The 20,197-nt window shown below is 41.6% G+C and overlaps 2 protein-coding genes across 2 annotated transcripts in view; one reads left to right on the top strand and one right to left on the bottom strand.

Moving 5' to 3' along the window:
* Positions 1-913: 913 nt before the first annotated feature.
* On the bottom strand, positions 914-12,847 carry abhd14b (abhydrolase domain containing 14B). Its single transcript, XM_083939669.1, has 4 exons — positions 12,753-12,847; positions 11,468-11,682; positions 3,881-4,122; positions 914-2,675 (listed from the first exon to the last, which is right to left on the bottom strand). Exons 2-4 carry the CDS (start codon positions 11,679-11,681, stop codon positions 2,496-2,498), a joined length of 636 nt encoding a protein of 211 aa, XP_083795795.1. The 5' UTR covers position 11,682; positions 12,753-12,847; the 3' UTR covers positions 914-2,495.
* Positions 12,848-13,303: 456 nt separating this feature from the next.
* mst1 (macrophage stimulating 1) overlaps positions 13,304-20,197 on the top strand; it is a gene marked incomplete at both ends in the record, with an annotated part of 30,702 nt that continues 23,808 nt past the window's right edge. Inside the window, 2 exons of the mRNA XM_083939658.1 lie at positions 13,304-13,352; positions 14,822-14,966. Of these exons, the coding sequence (XP_083795784.1) occupies positions 13,304-13,352; positions 14,822-14,966 (194 nt within the window). The remainder of the gene's footprint in view (positions 13,353-14,821; positions 14,967-20,197) is intronic.

The following is a 20,197-nucleotide window of genomic DNA, read 5'->3' on the forward strand; positions in this document are numbered from 1 at the left end:
AAAAATAAGCCAAGGACGTCACTTCCCAGGTGTTTTGTTAGGGATTTTATTTGGTGAGTGGGTGGAATGTCAGAGGCAAGCTCAGGGAGTGGGTCTCCACAGAGCAGCACAGGCCCGTCCAACAGAAGGTCATGGAGGAATCATGAAGTGACGTCTGTGTGCATCCCCACGGGGAAAAAAAGGTCTCTGTGGTTTGACAAATTTACTTTTGCCAACAAAAAAAATACAAAAAGAAAAAAATAGAAAATTGGAGCAGCTTGGGGATGATGAGAGGGAGGGGTCAGCTTTAAGACAGGACCCTAAAATAAGTAGGGGATGGTTTTCATAAAGCCTCTTGCCCCCTCCCAACCCTTGCTGCATCTGTGTTGGTGCGTCTCTGTGGGAAAGACATGTGTGTATGTGATTCTGTAGTCTGTAGTCTGGTGCTATGTGACCATGTTTGACAAGTGTGTAAAAAAACAACAGCAACATTCAGAGAAAAAAAAAAGTAAAATCAGTCGAAGTTTAAGTGAAGTTCTAAAAAAAAATATAGGAATACAGCACTGTTGATAAGTTTGAGATCTAAAGTCAAAATGTTTCTATTTGATTTTTGTTTTGTCTTTATTTCTTGTGCGTGTGTGAGTGAATGTTTGTGTGCGTGGAAGATTTAGCTCCTTCTTTTCTGGGCACTGGTCTATGTCGCTCCATTCTTTTGTACAGATGAAGCTAAAAAAAAAAGAAAAAAAGAAGAGGGCAAAATTTGTAAAATATTGTGTCTGTGACTCCTTGTAAAATATTTTCAAATTGTTTATTACAGAGAATCAGTTATTAAATAATGTTCATATTTTTCACTTCATCTCACCGTGTGCTGTGTTTTTTCTGTCGACACAGGTGAAGATTAATTTATCGATTATTTTCCAGGTACATTGTAAATATATATATTTTTTAAAGAAAAACACATAATCGTAGATTTACTATTAATTATAATATACAGCACAAGAATTCTTGGTGTTAAAGGAAAAGTTTGACATCTTGTCGGCATGCCAATTATGAGTAGGGTATATTAGCTTAGCACAAAGACTGGAAACGAGTGGAAACAGCTAGCCTAAATAACATGCTGGATAAAACATCTTAATTAGTGTGTTTAAGAGGTGCTGATAGGTTCATTTTGTTACCTTTGAAGAGACGCTAGCTGTTTTTGGGGTCATCCCTATGTTCCCCGGTCGCATTAGCCTTTGCTGATTTAATTCAGCATTTTGTCAGGGCTAGAAGTTGCAGTTAGGGGGTAGCGTTAGGGTCTTCATAGGCCTATTTGCCGGGGAATTCGGCACTGATTGTGGAAGAAATAACAGACTGGGGAACATAGGACCCTTTCTGTGACAAGCGGGGAGCATCTGACCTTTTTTCAAAAAAAGGGTCTGATGTTCCCAGCTCACATACAATGCGGGGAACATACTGTAGGTACAAAATAGGCTAAGCAAAGTTAGCCGTCTGTTAGCAGTAGCTACATATGTAGCAAATAGATATAGAGTGCCGCAAGAATGAGTACTAATACCCAGAAATTTGTTAGTGTTTTTGCACTTTTGGTTACCTCGTCTCAAAGCCAGTGGGTTTTAGGTTAGATGCCTGAAATAAGCTCTGTGGTTAACACAAGCTTGAGATATTTTAAGGTTTTGTTCTAAAATATAAAATATGACAATGAATACGCCAACAGTTGTCAACAAGTGGCTAAATGAGGCTACAAACATCTTCACACCTCGTGGTGACAGTCATGTGACCGTGGTGTTGTTCGTTTGTTAGCCGTAAACATTAGCTTTTTACTTTTGATGTTGCATTTACACTGCAGAAATCATAAAAGTTTAGGCCTTTCCTCGATCAAAGTAATTCTTAGATCATTAACATTCATACGATTTTGTCGACTAATCGCCTCGACTCGACTAAACAGATCTGTAAAACAGAGACTCCACAGACAATCATGCAAAAGCACCACTTGTGTTTCCCAGAGTTGTGCTCATAAGTATAAGAAAAAACAATAAGTCATTCATTATGAAAAAAAGCATTAAAAAAATAACTGAAGAAATCTTAGTTGACTAAAACCAAAATGACTAGTGAGTCGACTAAAAGAAATTAAGAGCAAGCAGCCATATAAAAATTATTCATTTTTTAAGAATATCTTGCTGAACCAATTATTTATTGAGGGAACCACAGTGATGCTAACTTCTGGGTAGGACTACAAAAATACCTCATCCCTGCAGCACTCTGTATCAATCTTCTCATCCAACTCTCAGCAGCAAAGTAAATTAGCATATTTCTCAAAATGTCTTACTTTGCCTTAAAAAAGTTTAGAAAAGTATTGATTTCCAGTTGTAGTACTACTACTATTTAAAAGGTCAAAACAGGTTGTGCAGGACATGTGTGTCCTCAAATGGTCATGCATGATTACTGTGTTCATTTGTGTGGCTTGGAGTAATTTATGTGTTGTTGAGAATCTCTCCACTGATTCACAGCGAGCAGCTTCACAGCGTATTAAGGAAGTCAGTAAGAGCTTTGTGCCAAGTGTCCGGGTCGTCCAGGTAACAGGGGTGACCCGCTCCTTTCATCACCACCACGCTGTGATTGGCCAGATTTCTGAGGTTGCTCAGTGACAGTTCTCCGAGCTGAGTGTCCTGGTCACCATAAACAATCAACGATGGCACCTGGAGGAAAGACGTGACACAATAACAGGTGATGGTGAAGAGGTCTTCCTGATTAATCGTTTCCAGAGTCCTTTCTCTCTTCTTATTAAAACCTGTTATGTTTTTTTTTCTGGGTTAAAATTCAAGCTCGTAGCTAAGGGGATTTAATAGATGTCCTCTATTTTACCTCAAGTTCAAAAAAATTCAAACAGGTCTTAGAAAAAAGATAATAGGCAAGCAATTTATTTTATTAGGTGTGACTCATTTATGTGTCAATAAGAATAAAAGTAAATAAGAACAGACTAGTCAGGCAGCTTTTAAAGCTGCAGAAAGTATTCACATCCTATACTTCAATAAAAGATACACTAATATGAATATACTCCATTAAACAATAAAAGTCCTGCATTAAAAGTGGCACTCCATAGATTTAGTTCTGCATTTAGTCCACACACGCACACGCACACGCACGATAGCTCTTGTTCATGTCATAACCCTGATGACATCATCAGAGTAAAAGTACTCTATAATTCAATTCAATTCAATTCAATTTTATTTATCCAAATCATAACAAAAGTTATCTCAGGACACTTTACAGAGTAGGTAAAGACCACACTTTATGACTTATTTATGATTTACATAGACCCAACAATTCCCCCGTAGAGTACGGTGGCAACGTAAACCTTCTCTATAACAGGCAGGAACGTGGAACAGAAATATTGAGTGAGTATGAGTGTTACTAAACAAATCTCAACCTGCAAAGTAACTTCCGCCACTTGCTTTTTATCTGTTTTATTGACTATTATGCGTGTGTTTATTTATTTTTACATCCACATCGCACTTTGATATAATGTGCTGCTCTTCCGCTGCGATATTTTCCCCAAATCACTGAACATCAATCAGCCATGATGCTGTCATTTGCTCAGACATATTTGCTTGTATGTAGAGGGGAACCCACTCTCACACGTCTCCTTCATGGATAATGCACCTTCACTTGGTGTGCCATCTAAGAAATTAAATTTTGAAATAGTGTGGAGTAGGATGAAAGCCAGTGTGAAAGTCACATGCTATCTGCTCCTCTCACCTAAGAAGGTTGTGCTGGAAAATGGGGATGTCATTCACGGTTGTTCAAGTTTTTTTCTTTTTCTAAGAGCATATACTGTAAAAGTTTAGCAGGAAAGGAAACTACAAAGGAATAAAAAAAGTATAATCTCACACACAGACTGTACCTTTACACTCTGGTACTGCTCTGCTGTGAATTTGTCGGTGCAGATAGGAGCTACGGGGATGTAGGCTCGTATCAGAGCCTGGTGCTGGAGGAGGAAGGGGAGGGAGTACATCCCACTGAGGGACGGGCTGATCACCACCACCGGGCTTAGGCTCAGCTGCTCACACACCGCTTTTAAGAAACCTGCAGGGGCCGGTTCTCCAACCACTACTGGGGCCTCGGCTGACTTAGACCGGCCGAGTCCTGTGGACAGAGGGGGGGGGGGGGGGGGGGGGGGCAGCAGGTTTTCACATTTATTGGATACCAGGGGCCAGGCACATCGTTAGACCTGGTCATTCGGGGCTACATATATCCCCGGATCTCTTGGGAATAGCCCCAGACCTCTCTGCCGACAAAAGCATAATAATGATGAAAATAGCCCAGTACAGTAGACTTTTATGTAGCTGCATTACCAGCAGTCACAAATGCAACATTGTAGCAGTGAAAACCGCAAAAATTCTCACGTGTCCACACTGACAAGTTAAACCAGACTGACTTGCGAGTGTTTCGGTTTGATGAGTGACCCTGTTAACTGGAGACTTTAAGCTCAGAGTGCCTTTGCAGTCGCCTTAGTGAGTACATGTGTACAAATCACCTTTAAAAAGTTTGTTTTTTTTAGACTTAGACTTCTCTTTATTGAGGTATAAAAAATACAGTATAGGATAACCAATAAACTCTTAGCTTAATAAATACAGAAAGTATAAGAAAACAATAAGTACTAAACTCTAAAAATAAAGTTAAATATATATGAAGTAGATGTAAGAATCCAGGTAAAATAAAATCTACGGAAAATGAAATCAGATAAGTTAAATAAATAGAGAGTAGAGGAAATGTATAAGATAAAATATGTATGACTGTATATGACAGAAATGAGCAGTAAATTATTGCATTATTTTATTAAGTTGTTAATAAAATTCTACGCAAACATGTTTACACAAGCAGGTTTTACAGACAAATAGATTCATTTAGAAAATCAATTAGAAATAGAAATTAAAGCTGCAAGCAGCGATGAAAGGGCCCTCGCACCCGGTGCACCTTGGGGGAACCGGCCAGACTCCACACCAATGCGGCCACGTGTCTCAGCAACTGTCAAATACTGCACAAAGGGCATGGCGCTGCAAGCAATCTAACAAAACTTTTTTCCTGACTTCCAGCATCCATTGTGTGACGCTAAAGAGAACCTACCAAAGATGCTTTGCCTTGCTGTACATCAAACCAAGAACACACATTAAAAATTTGATGTAAATTGGATGAAGTTTTTCATATTAGGCTGACTCCTGTTGCCAACAGGTGGCGCTGTGAGTTAATATTGAGATGTTAGTGTGTTCAGTCCAGGGTTCTTGCCATGCTTCAGAAATTTGCTGAATGTATGCTGAACTTACAGCAACTTCCTGTTTCATAACCTGCCCCACTTTCTGTGTCCACTGTGTGGCGCTAGACAGAGCCTATGTAACTTGCTTGCCTTGCTGTTCATCAAACCAATAACACACATTGAAAGTTTGATGTGAATCTGATAGGTTTGTCATATTAGGCTGACTTCCTGTTGCCAAAAGGTGGCACTGTGGCTGTGAGTTAATATAGAGATGTTGATGTTTGGAGCTTAAATTGGTTCAAAATTCCAGCGCACAAAAGAATGACTCACAAGCGATGTATTTGATTTCACATGCACAGATATTAACAATCGCGGGCATATTTGAATCCGTTGAGGTCAACAGGATCTTCCCTCACTCGCGGAAGAGGCAGCTTTGCTGCTCTGAGTTATTTCTGCTCGTGGTGCACATTATACACTCGCCAGAGGCAGCTTCTGCTCGCTCGTGGAGTGCTTTCTACGCCCACGGAGAGGAGTTTGACACTTTGGGGGCGGAGCCACTGTACTTTGATTGACAGCTATCACGGAGCCCGGGGTTGCCAGGTTGGAGAGTTTCATGAGGAGAGACAGTGAACGTCGTTAAGCCAGGCATTAAATAAAATAGTATTGTAATAATAGCACAGGCAGGAGTATCAATACTTACCAATAACACAAACAAATGTGCATGTGATTGTTATCAGTCATATCTAGCATTACATTATATAACTACGTTTATGGTCAAGCAAATTAATTTTGATTATATTTGGAGGAAAAAGATGCACTACATTAAGAGTACAGAGATTATCAAAGAATACAAAAAAGGGGGCCTACAGGCCATTGATTTTAATGTCATCAATGGAACACTGAAACTTAACTGGTTGAGATCTTTCCTTAACAACAAGAGCTTTTGGTATCATATCCCCAGAGAGATCTTCAAGAAGTTTGGAGGTATTGATTTTCTGTTAAAATGGGATTTCAGAATTTCAGAGACTTCCGGTCAAATTATCCGTTTCATCAGCAAGTCCTTTTATATTGGAAACGTTTGTACAATCATAATTTCACCCCACACAACACACCGATATGGATCAATAGATAAAATACATTTCAAAACAAGTCGTATAAGAAGGATTGGATGGATAAAGGTATTTGGTCCTTCTGGGGAAATGTCTCCTGATGATGGACATGCGTCATGGTAAGAGCTTTGTAATGTGGCTGCCACAGGCTGAGCAGACGACCTGCATCTTATCTGTGTAATAATAGTGTCTGATGATAGGGACACAATATCTATAGCTAATTATATTAACATCAAAAAGTAGATGTCGGTAGTGATGATGTAATACTAACAGAAAATAACCCAGCTTTAATTTTAATACTGTCTACAATTGACTATTGTATTTATATGATGCATTTTTTAATAGAAATCTATTTAGCTGTAGTATTTGCAAGTTCAAATAGGTCAAGTAGTCAACCTTTTATATAAAAGACATAATTCTGGGGTTTAAAAGCTTCTGGACACTCAGCATCAGTGTTTACTAGTGGTAACAGAAAGAAGTAAATAGAGTAATAAATAATTTCTCTCTCAGTCAGCCTCTCTGTGGTTTGTTACAGCACCATAAATGTAGTTTGGAGTTGAATAATATAATGCTAGATATGACTGATAACAATCCCATTCACATTTGTTGTGTTATTGGTAAGTATTAATACTCCTGCCTGTGCTATTATTACAATTCTATTTTATTTAATGCCTGGTGTAACAGGAACGTTTTGATGACGGCCTCTCTTCTTGCCGGTATCATATGCGTGAAACTCACAAACCTGGCAACCCCAGGCTCCCTGAGAGCTGTCAATCAAAGTCCAGTGGCTCTGCCCCCCAAAGTGTTAAAATCTTTCTCCACGGGTGTAGAAAGCACTCCACGAGCAAGCTAAAAGCACTCCACAAGCGAGCAGAAGCTGCCTCTGGAGAGTGTATAATGTGCACCACGAGCGCAGATATAACCTTCGAGCAGCAAAGCTACCTCTTCCGCGAGTGTGGGCATATCCTGTTGAGCTCAACGGATTAAAATCTGCTCGCAAAGGTAAATATCTGTGCGGGTGAAATCAAATACAATGCTCGTGAATCACTGTTTTGTGCGCTGGAATTTTGAACCAATTTAAGCTCCATATTGGTGTGTTCAGGCAAAGGGTCTTGTCATGCCTAAGAAATATGGTGAAGATTAGACAATAAATGCTAAATTTACAGCCACCTCCTGTTTCATAACGCCAATATTCACCGCCAGGCCACGGCCAGATGCCTAGAAAAGGAAAACACTACGAGGTAACTTTCATCACTAAAGTCTTTAGACGATGCAGGCTGCTTCTGGAGGTAATGGGAATCTATCTCTATGGGTAGCTTGTTTAAGTATCAAAACCAACCATCCAAAAGCCAAATATTTCCTGTCACCAATAGGGGGCGCTCTGACTACAAGTGAATATTGAAAGGTGGTTCTGTTCAGGGCCGGACTCTCATCAACCATCAAAAATTTGGTGAAGATTGGACAATGAGTGCTCAAGTTACAGCAGCTTCCTGTTTTATAACGTAGCACCAATATTTGCCGCCACGCCCAGGCCACACGCTTTAGAAAAATGAAACAATATGAGGTGACTTTGATCACACACGTCTTGCAATGGTAGAGGCTGGTTTTGAAGTTGATCAGGTTAAATGTCTAGGAGGAGTTTGTTAAAGTATGACACGTGCAAATGTCGGAAAATTGCCATAAAATCCAAAATGGCCAACTTCCTTTTGAGTTCAGGATTTCGCTACAAGAGCCTTTTTTGTACGTCTGGAGGTGTTATATATGCCTACCGATTTTCATAAAAGTACGTCCATCCTGGAGGAGGGGCTGTAATTTGAGGTGTGCCAGTAGGGGGCGCTACCAAAGGCTGACCTAAAGGCACGCCTGAACAAGAAGAAGAGGGCTTTCAGGTCAGGAGACAGAGAGGAGCAGAGGAGAGTGCAGCACGAACTCAGAGAAATGCTGAGGACGTGCAAAGACAACTACAGGAGAAAGCTGGAGCTCCAACAGAACAGTGTGAGGGATGTGTGGGCATGAATGAAGCCCATCACAGGGTTAAAAAAAAGACAGGCAGACATCTGGGAGCCTGGATACAGCTAACCAGTATAACCAGTTTTTCAACAGGTTTAGCTCACCTCCTGCTGCCCCTTTGACACCCCCAAGCCCCCACACACTCACACTGTCCCAAGCGGCTCGACTCTCTCCCCAGCATTCTCCTGTACAACACCTCTCCATCAACCCCCCCCCACTGGGACCAAGCAAGAACTCTTGCTTAGTCCCAGTCACCAAGAAGTCAAGGCCATCTCGCCCGGAAGACTACAGACCTACAGGTCTTGGCCCATCTGAGGAAGCACCTTATGTTTTTTTCTCACAATCTGTCCACTGCACCTTATTACTGCTTTGATGTGTCTGTGTGTAATGCTGCGGTTACACTGCAACTTCCCAGCTTGGGATTAATAAAGTATTTCTATTCTATTTCTATTCTATTTTATTCTAAACTTCCTGTTTCTGTTAGGCCTGAGCAATAGGAGGACTCAAATGCAGTCAGGGTACGATAAAAGCAGGCTTTATTTCTGACACTAAACTCAAGAAAAAATAAATCTAAATGAGGCAAGACTGTGGAAATGGCTGGAGGTACACGATCAGACGATATACTCTGGCAACAAGACAGGGGAAGACGAGAACTATATACACATGAGGGAGGGTGACAGGTGGACACAATCAGGTAATCAGGGAACACAGCAGACTGGTGACACAGGAGGAAGGGCAAGTGACCTGAAACAAGAAGAAGAATTTCGCAAGACAAAAAAAACAAGACAGGGCACCTATCACCGTGGTGTGACAGTTTCACCAATATGTGACGGCCACACGCTGCAAAATTAGGTTACAAGATGAGGTAACTTTGATCACAAAGGTCTTGAGGTGGTACAGGCCAATTTTGAAGACGATCGGGTTAAATCTCTAGGACAAGTTTGTTAACCTACGGCACCATCAAAAGGCAAGATATGGACTACATTTGCATATTCGACTCAAAATGGCAGACTTCCTGTTAGTTTTAGGATATAGCTTCTTGAGGCTTTTTCGTGCGTCTCCTCACTCTCTATAAGCCTACTGATTTTCGTAATTCTAGGTGAAACCTCATCGAGGGGCTCAATTTTAGCAACTTTCTAGGGGGCACTACTGAGGCATTTTGCCACGCCCATGCATGAGACCCATAAAATACCTAAATTTACACCAGACTTGACATGTTTTGGGGACTAAAAAACTAAGCATAGAGGCATTCACAAGGACAGCTACCATTCTCTTCTGTTATTAATCGACATCTGCCATCAATATGGCAACCGCAGACTCGTTAAACCCAAACACCGCCAGGAGAGAAAACGTTCGTCGGAGCAGTGATGTCTTCTGTTTGCACAGTTTCAGGAGACCTGCAGTGGATTCAACCAGGTCCACTTTACATCAGGTCCGTGCATGTCAGTGTTTCAGGCTGTGGGTTGTTCTTATGTCTCATTCTGGCTGCTGGTGTCTGTGCTGACTTTTCCTTTCCTTAAGAAAAACATTAACCTACTCAGTAGGCCTGCCCCGACTGGGATCACACATGACCAATTGCATGTTCATTAGCCCAATTTCAAAAATGTCCCGGGGTCCCTGTCTGAAAAGGACTACAGCCCAGGATGTTTTCATTAGCTAGCGGGCCTGACAAGGGCCATAGTCACGAAACATCTTCAAGTGTAATTCTGGCGCAAAATCATTCAATGGTCTTTTTGTCGGCACTTACACACATCAAATAAGCCATCGAGACATGTTTTTTCGTGGAACAACTACTAACTAACTAACTAAATCCGGGGGATCGCTAACAGCCGGTCATGGCTAACATTAATTAGCTCTGGGCAGTATGGTGAAGGCATTAAAGCGGCTTTTTTATCAACCACTAATATTGCTCAAAATAAAACCAAACCTCTGCAGTAGCATGATAAGAGTCCCTACACATAGCAAATACAAAGCACCAACAACTTAAATAGCGAGCCCGGAGTTTATTAAAAGAGTTTTTTGGAAGACTTACCAACAGGCCCCGGTACCAGCTCCTCTCGTAGTAATGTCCATTCAAGTAGATTACCAAATGCAATCCAAAAGGAAGGAGCCAATCTGGACTTTGTTTTATGTGTAGGGACTCTTATCATGCTACTACAGAGGTTTGGTGTTATTTTGAGCAGTGTTAGTGGTTAAAAGAGACGTTTTAATGCGTTTCACTCCTAATTTTAGGACTCCTAACTTTTTGAGACAAGTGTAGTTCACAAAGCATTTTAGTGCTAAAAGTAGCCCCTAAATCTTTAAAATCATCCTTTTGAGGACTTCTAAGTCACTCAGAGTAAATCAGGAGTGACCTAACCTAACGCTTTTAATAAGGTACAGCCTTAATGGAGATGGCATTTTGAACGTGGTAGAATTGGTCAGGGATGCCATCACATCACCAACCAATAAAAACACCCAATATCACCGCAGATTAAAGTTGTTACAACTCACCGCTATGCAGACGATCCTGGCGTCTCTCAGATGTCGGTCAGGAGGATTTTGCTACAGACAATAAATATCCTATCCTGACCCCACATAGTGCGGCAGTTCATTCGCTTCCCCATTGAAGTGCTTTTATCATAAATTCACTCTTAGGGACTCATTCCCTCTCAGCCAATCACTGTGGGCATAGAAGTAATGAATATTGTGTCATCCATAGCACCGAGGTCAATCCCGCCCTCCAGTCTTGGTTTAGGAATCCCTCCCAATCCTTAGTGAAAGTTGGTCTCTGAGGCTTTGGGCATAGGTTTGCAGAAATTACTCTTAACTAAGAACTTTTAGTGCTCCTTGGGAGAACTCTTAGCACTAAGATAAATGTTTTGTGAATATGGCCTTTAGATCAGAGACATGGAGGGAGAGACATGAGGCAAAGACAAAGGGAACAGGTGCATGCCCATATAGGTTGCCGGTTTAAGTTTGGCTGCAGATTTGGCCCGCTCACCACCACCGTCAGCAGTTGGTGCTTCACCAGTGACCGTGACACACTGCTCATGGAGTCATTAAGGAAATAATAAAGCCCAGTCACCCCAATTTGCATCACAAATAGCCCTCCATATCAGACGGCCATCAGACTCACCTGGCAGGTCGATGGCGACCGCACGGCAGCCTGCTTTGGCCAGAGTCTCCAGAGTGCCGATCCTCAGCCAGTTTTCAGATGAGAAACGGATGCCGTGAAGGAGTAAAACCGACATCCTCACTTCCCCTGCGGCAGGTTCACTCTGCCTGTAGAACAGAGGCGCTTTGCTGCTCGCCACCTGCACAGATCCTTCTGTCATCTTCACAGCTGACATCCTGTACAGAAAAACATTTCCTTTACACTGTTACTGCTGCACATTATTATTATGGCGTGGTAAAGCCAAAGTACATACGTATTAGCATCAAAATATGCTCAAAATATAAAAGTAGTCATGCAGAATGTCCCCTTTTAGAATCATGTCTATTTTAGCATTGGATTATAATGGTGGATACATTAATGTGCAAGTATCACTTTAATGTAACAGCTGGTTTAGGGCTAGTACTTAATTACTTTATATACTGCTGGGAATCTTAATCTATTACATTACATAATTTATTAGTTGATTCTATTTTGTATGAATAACTTAATCTGCAATGTAGCTAGTAGATAAAGTAGTACAGTTGTACACAGCATCATAAAATGTAAACACTCCAGTAAAGTAGGCCTACAAGTAGCTCAAAATTGAGTGAATACACTTAGTTAATTTACACCAGTGGCTGCGATAATATAACATGTCTTCATAGTAGAAGTTATAATTGCTGACAAATACTGTTCATAAATAAAGACTTGAAAATGCCTTAGCTGCATAAAACTAGTCAATGTGTAACAAGCATTTATTTAATGCCTAAAAGGGGACTTAAAGTAAAGTACAAAGGTCTTTACGTTGTTGATGAAAAAGTACATATTTCTGAAATGTAGCCTAGACGAGAATAAAGTAGCAGAACATGGAAATAGAGTATTAAAGACGTCTACTTACTTTAAGACTGTACTTTAAATACAGCAGGTAACTCGAAGACAAACTACCTGACACACCAGCCAAGTTTATTAGTGTTTCAACCAGTAAATTGCTGCACAAATACGTGTATTGCATCGGACTTGCACCGTTTTGCACGATATTGCCTTTAATGTGTCCTGTACAAATACTGGACTTTTTTGATGTTGTTGTCCACTGCAGTTAACTGTGAGATGTCCTGTTCCTCTACAGTGTTGAGAGTAAAGCAAGAGTCTGTGGCCAGCTGGCAGGTTAAACAGTCTGATCAAAGTCCAGATAAGATCATTGGATTTGAAATATCGAGGTCCCTTAACATCACTAACACGATGAGAAAAATAACCCACATCTTCTTACCTCGACAGCCTCCAGTGACGAAAAGACGATTAACGTGCAAAATAAATGAGGACAGCTTTGGGGTTTTTTGACCAGCTGCACTTTCTTTATTTACCGGAAAACAGGGGGGAAAAAACTCCTGAAATTATTCTACTGACGTCTAGCGTTTGAAAAGAGAATTGCTTTTATTCGGAAATTTGAAAACCAATTATGTAGTTTTTGCAGGAATATTTGGTTTAATGGTCAGTTACAATGTTGTCAGAGTGCACATTTGAGTATCGTGGAAAAAGGGTCAAGAACCAGGACTGATGTGCCACTCTTCATTAATGATTAATAGCAGTATTGATCGGCTGTGTTTTGGGGATTATGCCTCTGTTTGAGTAAGGGCTCGGTGTACATCAGGGTGGTTGTGTTAGATTTTCTGCCTGGATTTCTAACAACCGACTGAAGTTCTGGGGGATTTTCTCTTTATCTCAGTATCAAGTCGACCTGTGATCGGATGTTTAGTCCCCCAAAAAAACTCAAGAGCAGAGATCTCAGTGTGACTCAGTTTGATAAAGCGTCCACAAACAATGACACTGTTGCTGTCCTTTATTCTCCTAACAGTCGGACTGGCCACGGGTAAGACATTTTTATTATCTCATCTTCAACCACTTATCCGGGATTTGTATTATCTTCAATTATAAATGACTCAAAGTTATTTTATCCTAGTGTTGTTATGTCTAAACGTTTGGCTTTATTGTGTATTTTGACATCAGGTTCAAATTAAATGCCTGCTTAGTAACTGTCTCTGTTTGTTGGTTTATAAAGAAATAAAACATTTTTTAGAGTAAGTATTGTGTAATAAATTAGCATAAATGTCTGTAGTTGAGGATGTATTCAGATATAAAAAATTCTCCACTACAAGCAAAAGTCCTGCATTCAAAACTTTACTTAGGTAAAATAATGTAAGTATTATTAGCACAATGTAGTTACATTTTCTCATTGTTCTGTGAAATGTTCCCTGTCTGTGTTTTCCTATTATATATAGTTTTTCTGGATTAATATTCCTGCTGCATTCATTTGAATGTTACTTTTTATTGCTGTAGATTTAACAAATTTTAACTCCTTTATATGCTTTTGCTGTTTAATCTAAAGCATCATTTCATGAGTTCTCAGCTTTGTGACAATGTATTTTCCATCCAAGAGGGGTTTTAAATAGTTTATTTAGCTTAAGAGGTAGGGGGGTTTCCTCATCAAACAATCAGAATCAGAATCAGAAATACTTTAATAATCCCAGGGGGAAATTGTTTTTGTTTCAAACTCCAGCTATACAAACAACAAAAATATTATACAGATAACATATATCTGTAATAAAGGAACACCTCAGCCTTTAGTTTATCAAAAACTGAATAGGAAGAGTATGAAAACTAGAAACTAAAGCTGTCAAACTAATTTAAATATAAAGTTGCATGAAATAGAAGAAGTATGTCAGATTTGCACTTAAGTAGGCCATTATACACACACACACACACACACACACATAATCATCATAATTGTGTTGTTATGATGAGTCTAACTTTTTGATGTATAAACGTTCATACATCAATAGCTAATTTATATTCTTTATAGGTATAAAAACAGCTTTGTTCCATCAGACCTAACTCGACTCAGTGTTTTTATTATGTCTGTCTAATGTCTGTGTGTGTGTGAATATGGAGGCCTTACTGAAAACTAAATCTGAAAACAAAAGTTAAAAAAAAGAAGAAAAAAAAAAGTAACCTAACCTTTTGAAAAAAATCTCCAAAACACAAGTTACTTTCAATTAAATGTTTATTTTGTGAGTACTAGGGGTATCATGTTGTACATTTAGCATTGCACAAATGTATACCAATAATAGTAGTAATAGTGGTCTGTTTCAGTAACCAGAAGTCTACTGCGTTGCTGTTTAAAGCTTTTACAAAGCAGCAGCGTCTTGGTCCAAAGGTTATATGTGTGCAGGTTCGTGCCCAAATGTTGCAGTAGGTACCAGTGAGCACCTGCACACAGTTTAAACTAAACAGATGGAGACACACTCCTATGAGTTCCATTGTTGTGTTCTGCATCCATAGGCTACCGCAGTCCGCTGAATGACTTCCAGCGCTCAGAGGGCAGAGAGCTGGTTCCCACCTCCTGGAACTCCGCTCGAGTTTCAACATTACCGGGCCTGAACCTGGAGGACTGTGCCACGCGCTGCTCACAGTCTCTGGACTGCAGGTATACCTATCTTTTTTTATTCCAGCAAGGCCATATTTAGAAAAGGGTGATCGGTTGTTTGTTATTCATTACTTTATTTTTTTTTTAAAAAGGCTCAGTGAGCCCATGGTAGTTATTTTCTGTGAGACCACTGGCTCACTCTAAAGTGATATTTTATATTTTTCTTTCGGACCAAGTATTATCTGTGTAGTGTTAGGTCTTTTTCCTTTCTATTTCTTATTTTGTTTGGAGCTGGTTGTGTTGGCATGTGATGCACAGCTGTCACCATGGTAACTGTGAAGATGCCTCAGGAGAGACTGGACCGCCACACACCAGACTGACGTCCAAGTGCCACACACCGCAGGTAGCTACTGAACCCATAGCTTCTCTGAAGTGTTTTCCCTTCGAAGACGGTCAGTAAGCTTGAGTTTAAAGGGCGCTAGGGACACCTCATCATCACCTGCTTCCACAAATCCTTCTCTCACCCATGAACTTGTGACTCAGTCAGCACACTTGGGCTGGTCCACTCTGGAGAGCGGAGCGCGGGCTGTTTGAATGCCGAGAAAGGACGCAATCACAGAGGCCGAGCATCTGGAATCAGGCTGGGGAGCACAGCTGCACCTCTCATTCACCTCCATTCACCAGCCAGCTCTGTGTTTCTTTTCTTTTTCTTTCCATACATGGAACAACAACAGGCTTGAACCATATTGACGTCCAGTCATAACAATTGGGGGCTTAGAAACTGACAAATGGGAGCCACCTGGTCCGTGATGCTCTCTTTGGCTCGTACCCTCCATCCAATCTTCTTCGTCTTACCTCTTCTTAACTGCTCCGCATCATCCCGCCTCGTCCCGCCTCGTCCCCTCTCACTCCCCCTCCCTCTCTGTAAACTCTGAGAGGGCTAGTGATTAGGTTAGCAGCTCAGCTACGGGAGATTCTGTTACCAAGAGGAGAAGGAAAAGACACAGCAAGCTGCCTCAACTGCAAAGGTTGGGTTGGGTGGTTCAGAATGTAGACAATTTGGCTGTTAAGTCTCAACTTAACGCCGTTTCAAAATATGATTTTCGGGTCCAAGCCGGTCCAAGCCTCATATTTCTACAACGCTGCAGTTCTGTGTTCCCCGTTGTTTGAAAAGATCTGAGTTTGAAAAATACAACGTAATTGTCATTTTACCTCTTTCTTATCGATGAAAAAGATGTCTAACTGACGAAAGAGGTGATCGGAATTGTTCACATGTTCAACTGTTGTAGGCAGCGTTGTGACACCTAAGGGTTGTTGTGTTCACCTAGTGTATTTCAGTTAATCAGAGGCCCTATATATTTTTTTATTGGCAATATATACTGTATAGCCTATCTGTGTGTTTGTTGGTCTCATTTTACTAACTTTTGTGATGATGAAAATGATGTCGAAGACTACCGCACCATACTTTCTAACTGTAGTGAGCTCTGAACTGAGTTAAGGTTGAAGAAAGATAATTAGGTTGCTATAGCCCAATATTCTAAGGTAGCTACTGGGGCTAGATTGAAAGTGACTGAGGCCATACAGCTGATTGAGGATCGCCTGAATTTGCCTGATCCAGAGAAGGAGGCGGCAGCCAGGCTTAGACAAGAAGAGGAAAATTGAGCTGGAAAGAGAAAGCTCCAAATTAAATTAAGAGGAGGAGCAAAAGCCTGCGTGGCGTTAGAAAGAGACAAAGTTCTTTCTCAGTAGCTTACCTTGCAACCAGCCTCGGGAAACTGCTTTGACCCCAATAGCTGCTATGATTAATACCAAAGTTCAATGCAACTGAAGTTGATGTTTTCTTTGAAGTCCTTGAAAGGATTGCCAAGGAGATGAAATGGCCACGGGAGAAGTGGACCCTGTTGATTCAGGGGAGTTTAGAAAGGAAAGCTCAGGAAGCGTACGCTCCTTTAGATTCCACCCAAGGAAAATATTATGATGTGGTAATGAAAAATGTATTAGCAGCATACAAGCTAGTTCTAGAAGCTTACCACCAACAGTTCTGTTCCCTGAAAAGAAAAAGTGATGAATCTTTTCTTGAGTTAGCGAAAAGGCAGGAGCTGTTGTTCGGGAGGTGGCTTGCCTCCACTGAGACCACCACTTTCAAGATTGTCTGTGCGCTTGTGCTGATGGAGCAGTTTAAAAAGTGTGTGCCCCAGCCCAAAGAAATATATCTTAATGAGCAGGATGAGAAAGATCTCAGAAAAGCAGCCACATTAGCCGACCAGTATGAGCTAACTCCCCGTAGTATGTCTAAAAGAGGAAAAAATTTCACGACCAACTCCACCGGTTTTCGGCGAAGTCCGAGCGTGTATCCCCTCCTCCTCCTGAGTCAAAAACAGTTGAGCGAGCCCCTCGAACTGAAGTTAATTGTTTCTACTGTTAGAAACCTGGCCGTAAGTTACAGAACAGGGAGGCTAAACTTGTAGCCTGTGAAGGTTTTCGGCCCCAAGTACTGGAAACCATTGATTTTGTTGATACGTCTGAGGAAGAAATATTGAAAGATTACAAGGGTTTTGTGTCTCAAGGTGCAGTCGCAGTGTTAGAGAATGGTCAGGAGGTTCCAGATAAAGTGCTTAAAGACTCCGGAGCATCACATTCATTACTGTTAAAAGAAGTGTTGGAGTTACCACTGTCTACTGCTACAGGTGTGTCGGTTGTGGTCAAAGGGGTTGATGGCACAACGTTTTCGTGAAAACTGAGTTAGTGACCAAGGTAGCAACTGTGAGAATTGTTGACACACTTCCAGTTAAAGGTATTACCCTTCTTCTAGGTAATGACTTGGCAGGCAATAGGGTGTGCCCAAGTGACCCTGAAGACACTTCGGCGGGAGTAGGACAAAGTAAGTAAGTAGTTTCACTCCCATTGTGTTAGAACAGCCATGTGAAGCACCACAAACTTTAATTTTAGAGAAAGACCACCCTGAAGTGTTTGCAGCCTGTGTTGTGACAAGATCTGGATCACGGTCTCAGGAGCTGGTGGGTGTTAAAGCAGACGAATCTGTGGTTGATCTGTCACCTTTCTGGCTCAGGTGGCTGGAATGGAGGAAAGCAATCAATTTACTCAAGGAGCTATGATTAAAGCACAGTGCCACTAATCATCTAGCATCCCTCAGGAAGACAGCTATGTCTTTAGAAGAAAGCCAAGGGGTAGCCACAGATATTATTTACATCATGACGTTCTAATGCGAAAGTGGTGCCAATTGTGCCGCCCACCTGATGAACACTGGACAGTACTGTCACAGGTGGTGTTACCCAGTGATTTTAGGAGAGAGGCGATGCATTTTGGCCACGAGAGTTCTTGGGCCGGTCATTTTGGTGTCCAAAAGACACAGGACAGGGTTATGTAACATTTTTACTGGCCCGACGTGCACAAAGATGTGACCAATTATTGTAAATCCTGCCATGCATGTCAACTGGTGGGTGAGCCCAACCAAATTATTCCTGTTGCACCGCTGAGTCCCCCTCAGGTTATCGGAGAGCCATTTTCTACGGTTATGATTGTGTAGACCCCCTCCCCAGTACTAAGAAAGGTAACGAGTATGTACTTACAATCATGGATGTAGGTACTAGATTTCCAGAGGCGGTGCCGTTACCTAGTGTAAAAACTAGACCTGTGGTGGAAGCCCTGTTACAGTTTTCCTCTTGTGTTGGACTCCCAAAGGAAATACAGCATAAACGAGGCACAAATTTTACATCAAACCTGTTTCAGGATGTTGTGTGGAAGTTGGGCATTAAGCATATGATGTCTTCTGCCCAAATCACCCAAAGTCCCAAGAAGCAATAGAGCGCTGTCATCAGACACTCAAGACAATGATAAAAACCTATTGCGTGGACTTTCCCTGAGGACTCTGATATGGCTATGCCTTTTTTGTTATTTGCCATTAGGGATGCCACGAATGAGTTGACAGGATTCAGTACATTTGAGTTAGTGTACAGGCGTGAGGTCCACGGTCCACTTAAGATGATAAAGGAAAGGTTACTCATTTCAACATAATCTTCAGGCAGCGAAGAGCAAAATGAAACAACAATATGACAAGAAAGCGATACAGCGCATATTTGCAGAAGGGAAAAACGTCCTGATATTGTTGCCCATGAATCAGCCTAAGTTGGGGCTAAAGTTCTGTGGACCTTATGTTGTAGTCAAGCGTGTGGGTGAGTGCAACTATGTTGTTAGCACCCCAGAGTGTAGACAGAAGATGAGGTTCACCTCATCTCATCTCATCTTCAACTGCTTATCCGGGGTCGGGTCACAGGGGCAGCAGCTTTAGCAGGGGACCCCAAACTCCCCTTTCCCGTGCCACATTAACCAGCTCTAACTGGGGGATCCTGAGGCGTTCCCAGGCCAGTGTGTAGATATAATCTCTCCACCTAGTCCTGGGTCTTCCCTGAGGCCTCCCCCCAGCTGGACGTGACTGGAACTAGGGAGGCTCCCATGAGGCATCCTTACTAGATGCCCGAACCACCTCAACTGGCTCCTTCCAACGTAAAGGAGCAGCGGCTCTACTCCGAGTTCCTCATGGATGGCTGAACTTCTCACCCTATCTCTAAGGGAGACTCCTATAAATCTGCTCAAACCTTACATTGAATGAACCCCCAGAACCGGTATCTGCTTGCTTACTCAACAGAGGAATGCTAGTCAATCTTAGCTAGCATGTAGAGTATCTACTGCCTAAACGAGCACAACACATTGCAGAGCTTATAAGGAAGCATCTAAGCTTATTCAGGGACACACCTAGTCTTACAGACTTGGTCTCACATGATGTAGATACAGCGGAGGCTGCCCAATTAAGCAACCGCCGTATTGAGTTCCTCCTTACAGGCAAGAGGCTGTTAAGGCAGAGTTGCAGTATATATATACTAAAGATTGATGCTGTTGAAAGGGGTACCAGTGAATGGAGCTCTCCTTTGGTACCAGTTATGAAGCCATAGAATTGGTCAGGCCAGCTTTGTATCCAAGTTTTATCTCTTAAAAGGATACTGTCTGGTGCCATTAACTTGCAGAGCAAAGCAGGTGTCAGCTTTTTGTACTTCTGATCAGTTGTACCTATGCAGAGTGTTGCCTTTGGCATGAAAAACACCCCAGCAACTTTCCAAAGGCTGATGAACACCCTTACACCAGGGATAGCCAATGTGGATACATATATTGATGATGTTGTTGTTTTTTGCTCGTCATGGACGGATCACATCATGGATATTGATCAGCTGTTTGAGTGATTGAAAGCTGCTGGCCTGGTTGGGAATCTCCCTAAG

The sequence above is a fragment of the Echiichthys vipera genome, assembly GCF_963691815.1.
Source record: "Echiichthys vipera genome assembly, chromosome: X".
Taxonomy (NCBI): Eukaryota; Metazoa; Chordata; class Actinopteri; order Perciformes; family Trachinidae; genus Echiichthys; species Echiichthys vipera.

Bases quoted from the DNA above. Each gene is read 5' to 3' on its own strand.
- abhd14b (XM_083939669.1), bottom strand. From the start codon at position 11,681: ATGTCAGCTGTGAAGATGACAGAAGGATCTGTGCAGGTGGCGAGCAGC. The intron at 4,123-11,467 runs GTGAGTCTGATG...CTCTGTCCACAG, and splicing joins GGTCGCCATCGACCTGCCAG to GACTCGGCCGGTCTAAGTCA. The intron at 2,676-3,880 runs GTACAGTCTGTG...TCTTTCCTCCAG, and splicing joins AGCAGTACCAGAGTGTAAAG to GTGCCATCGTTGATTGTTTA.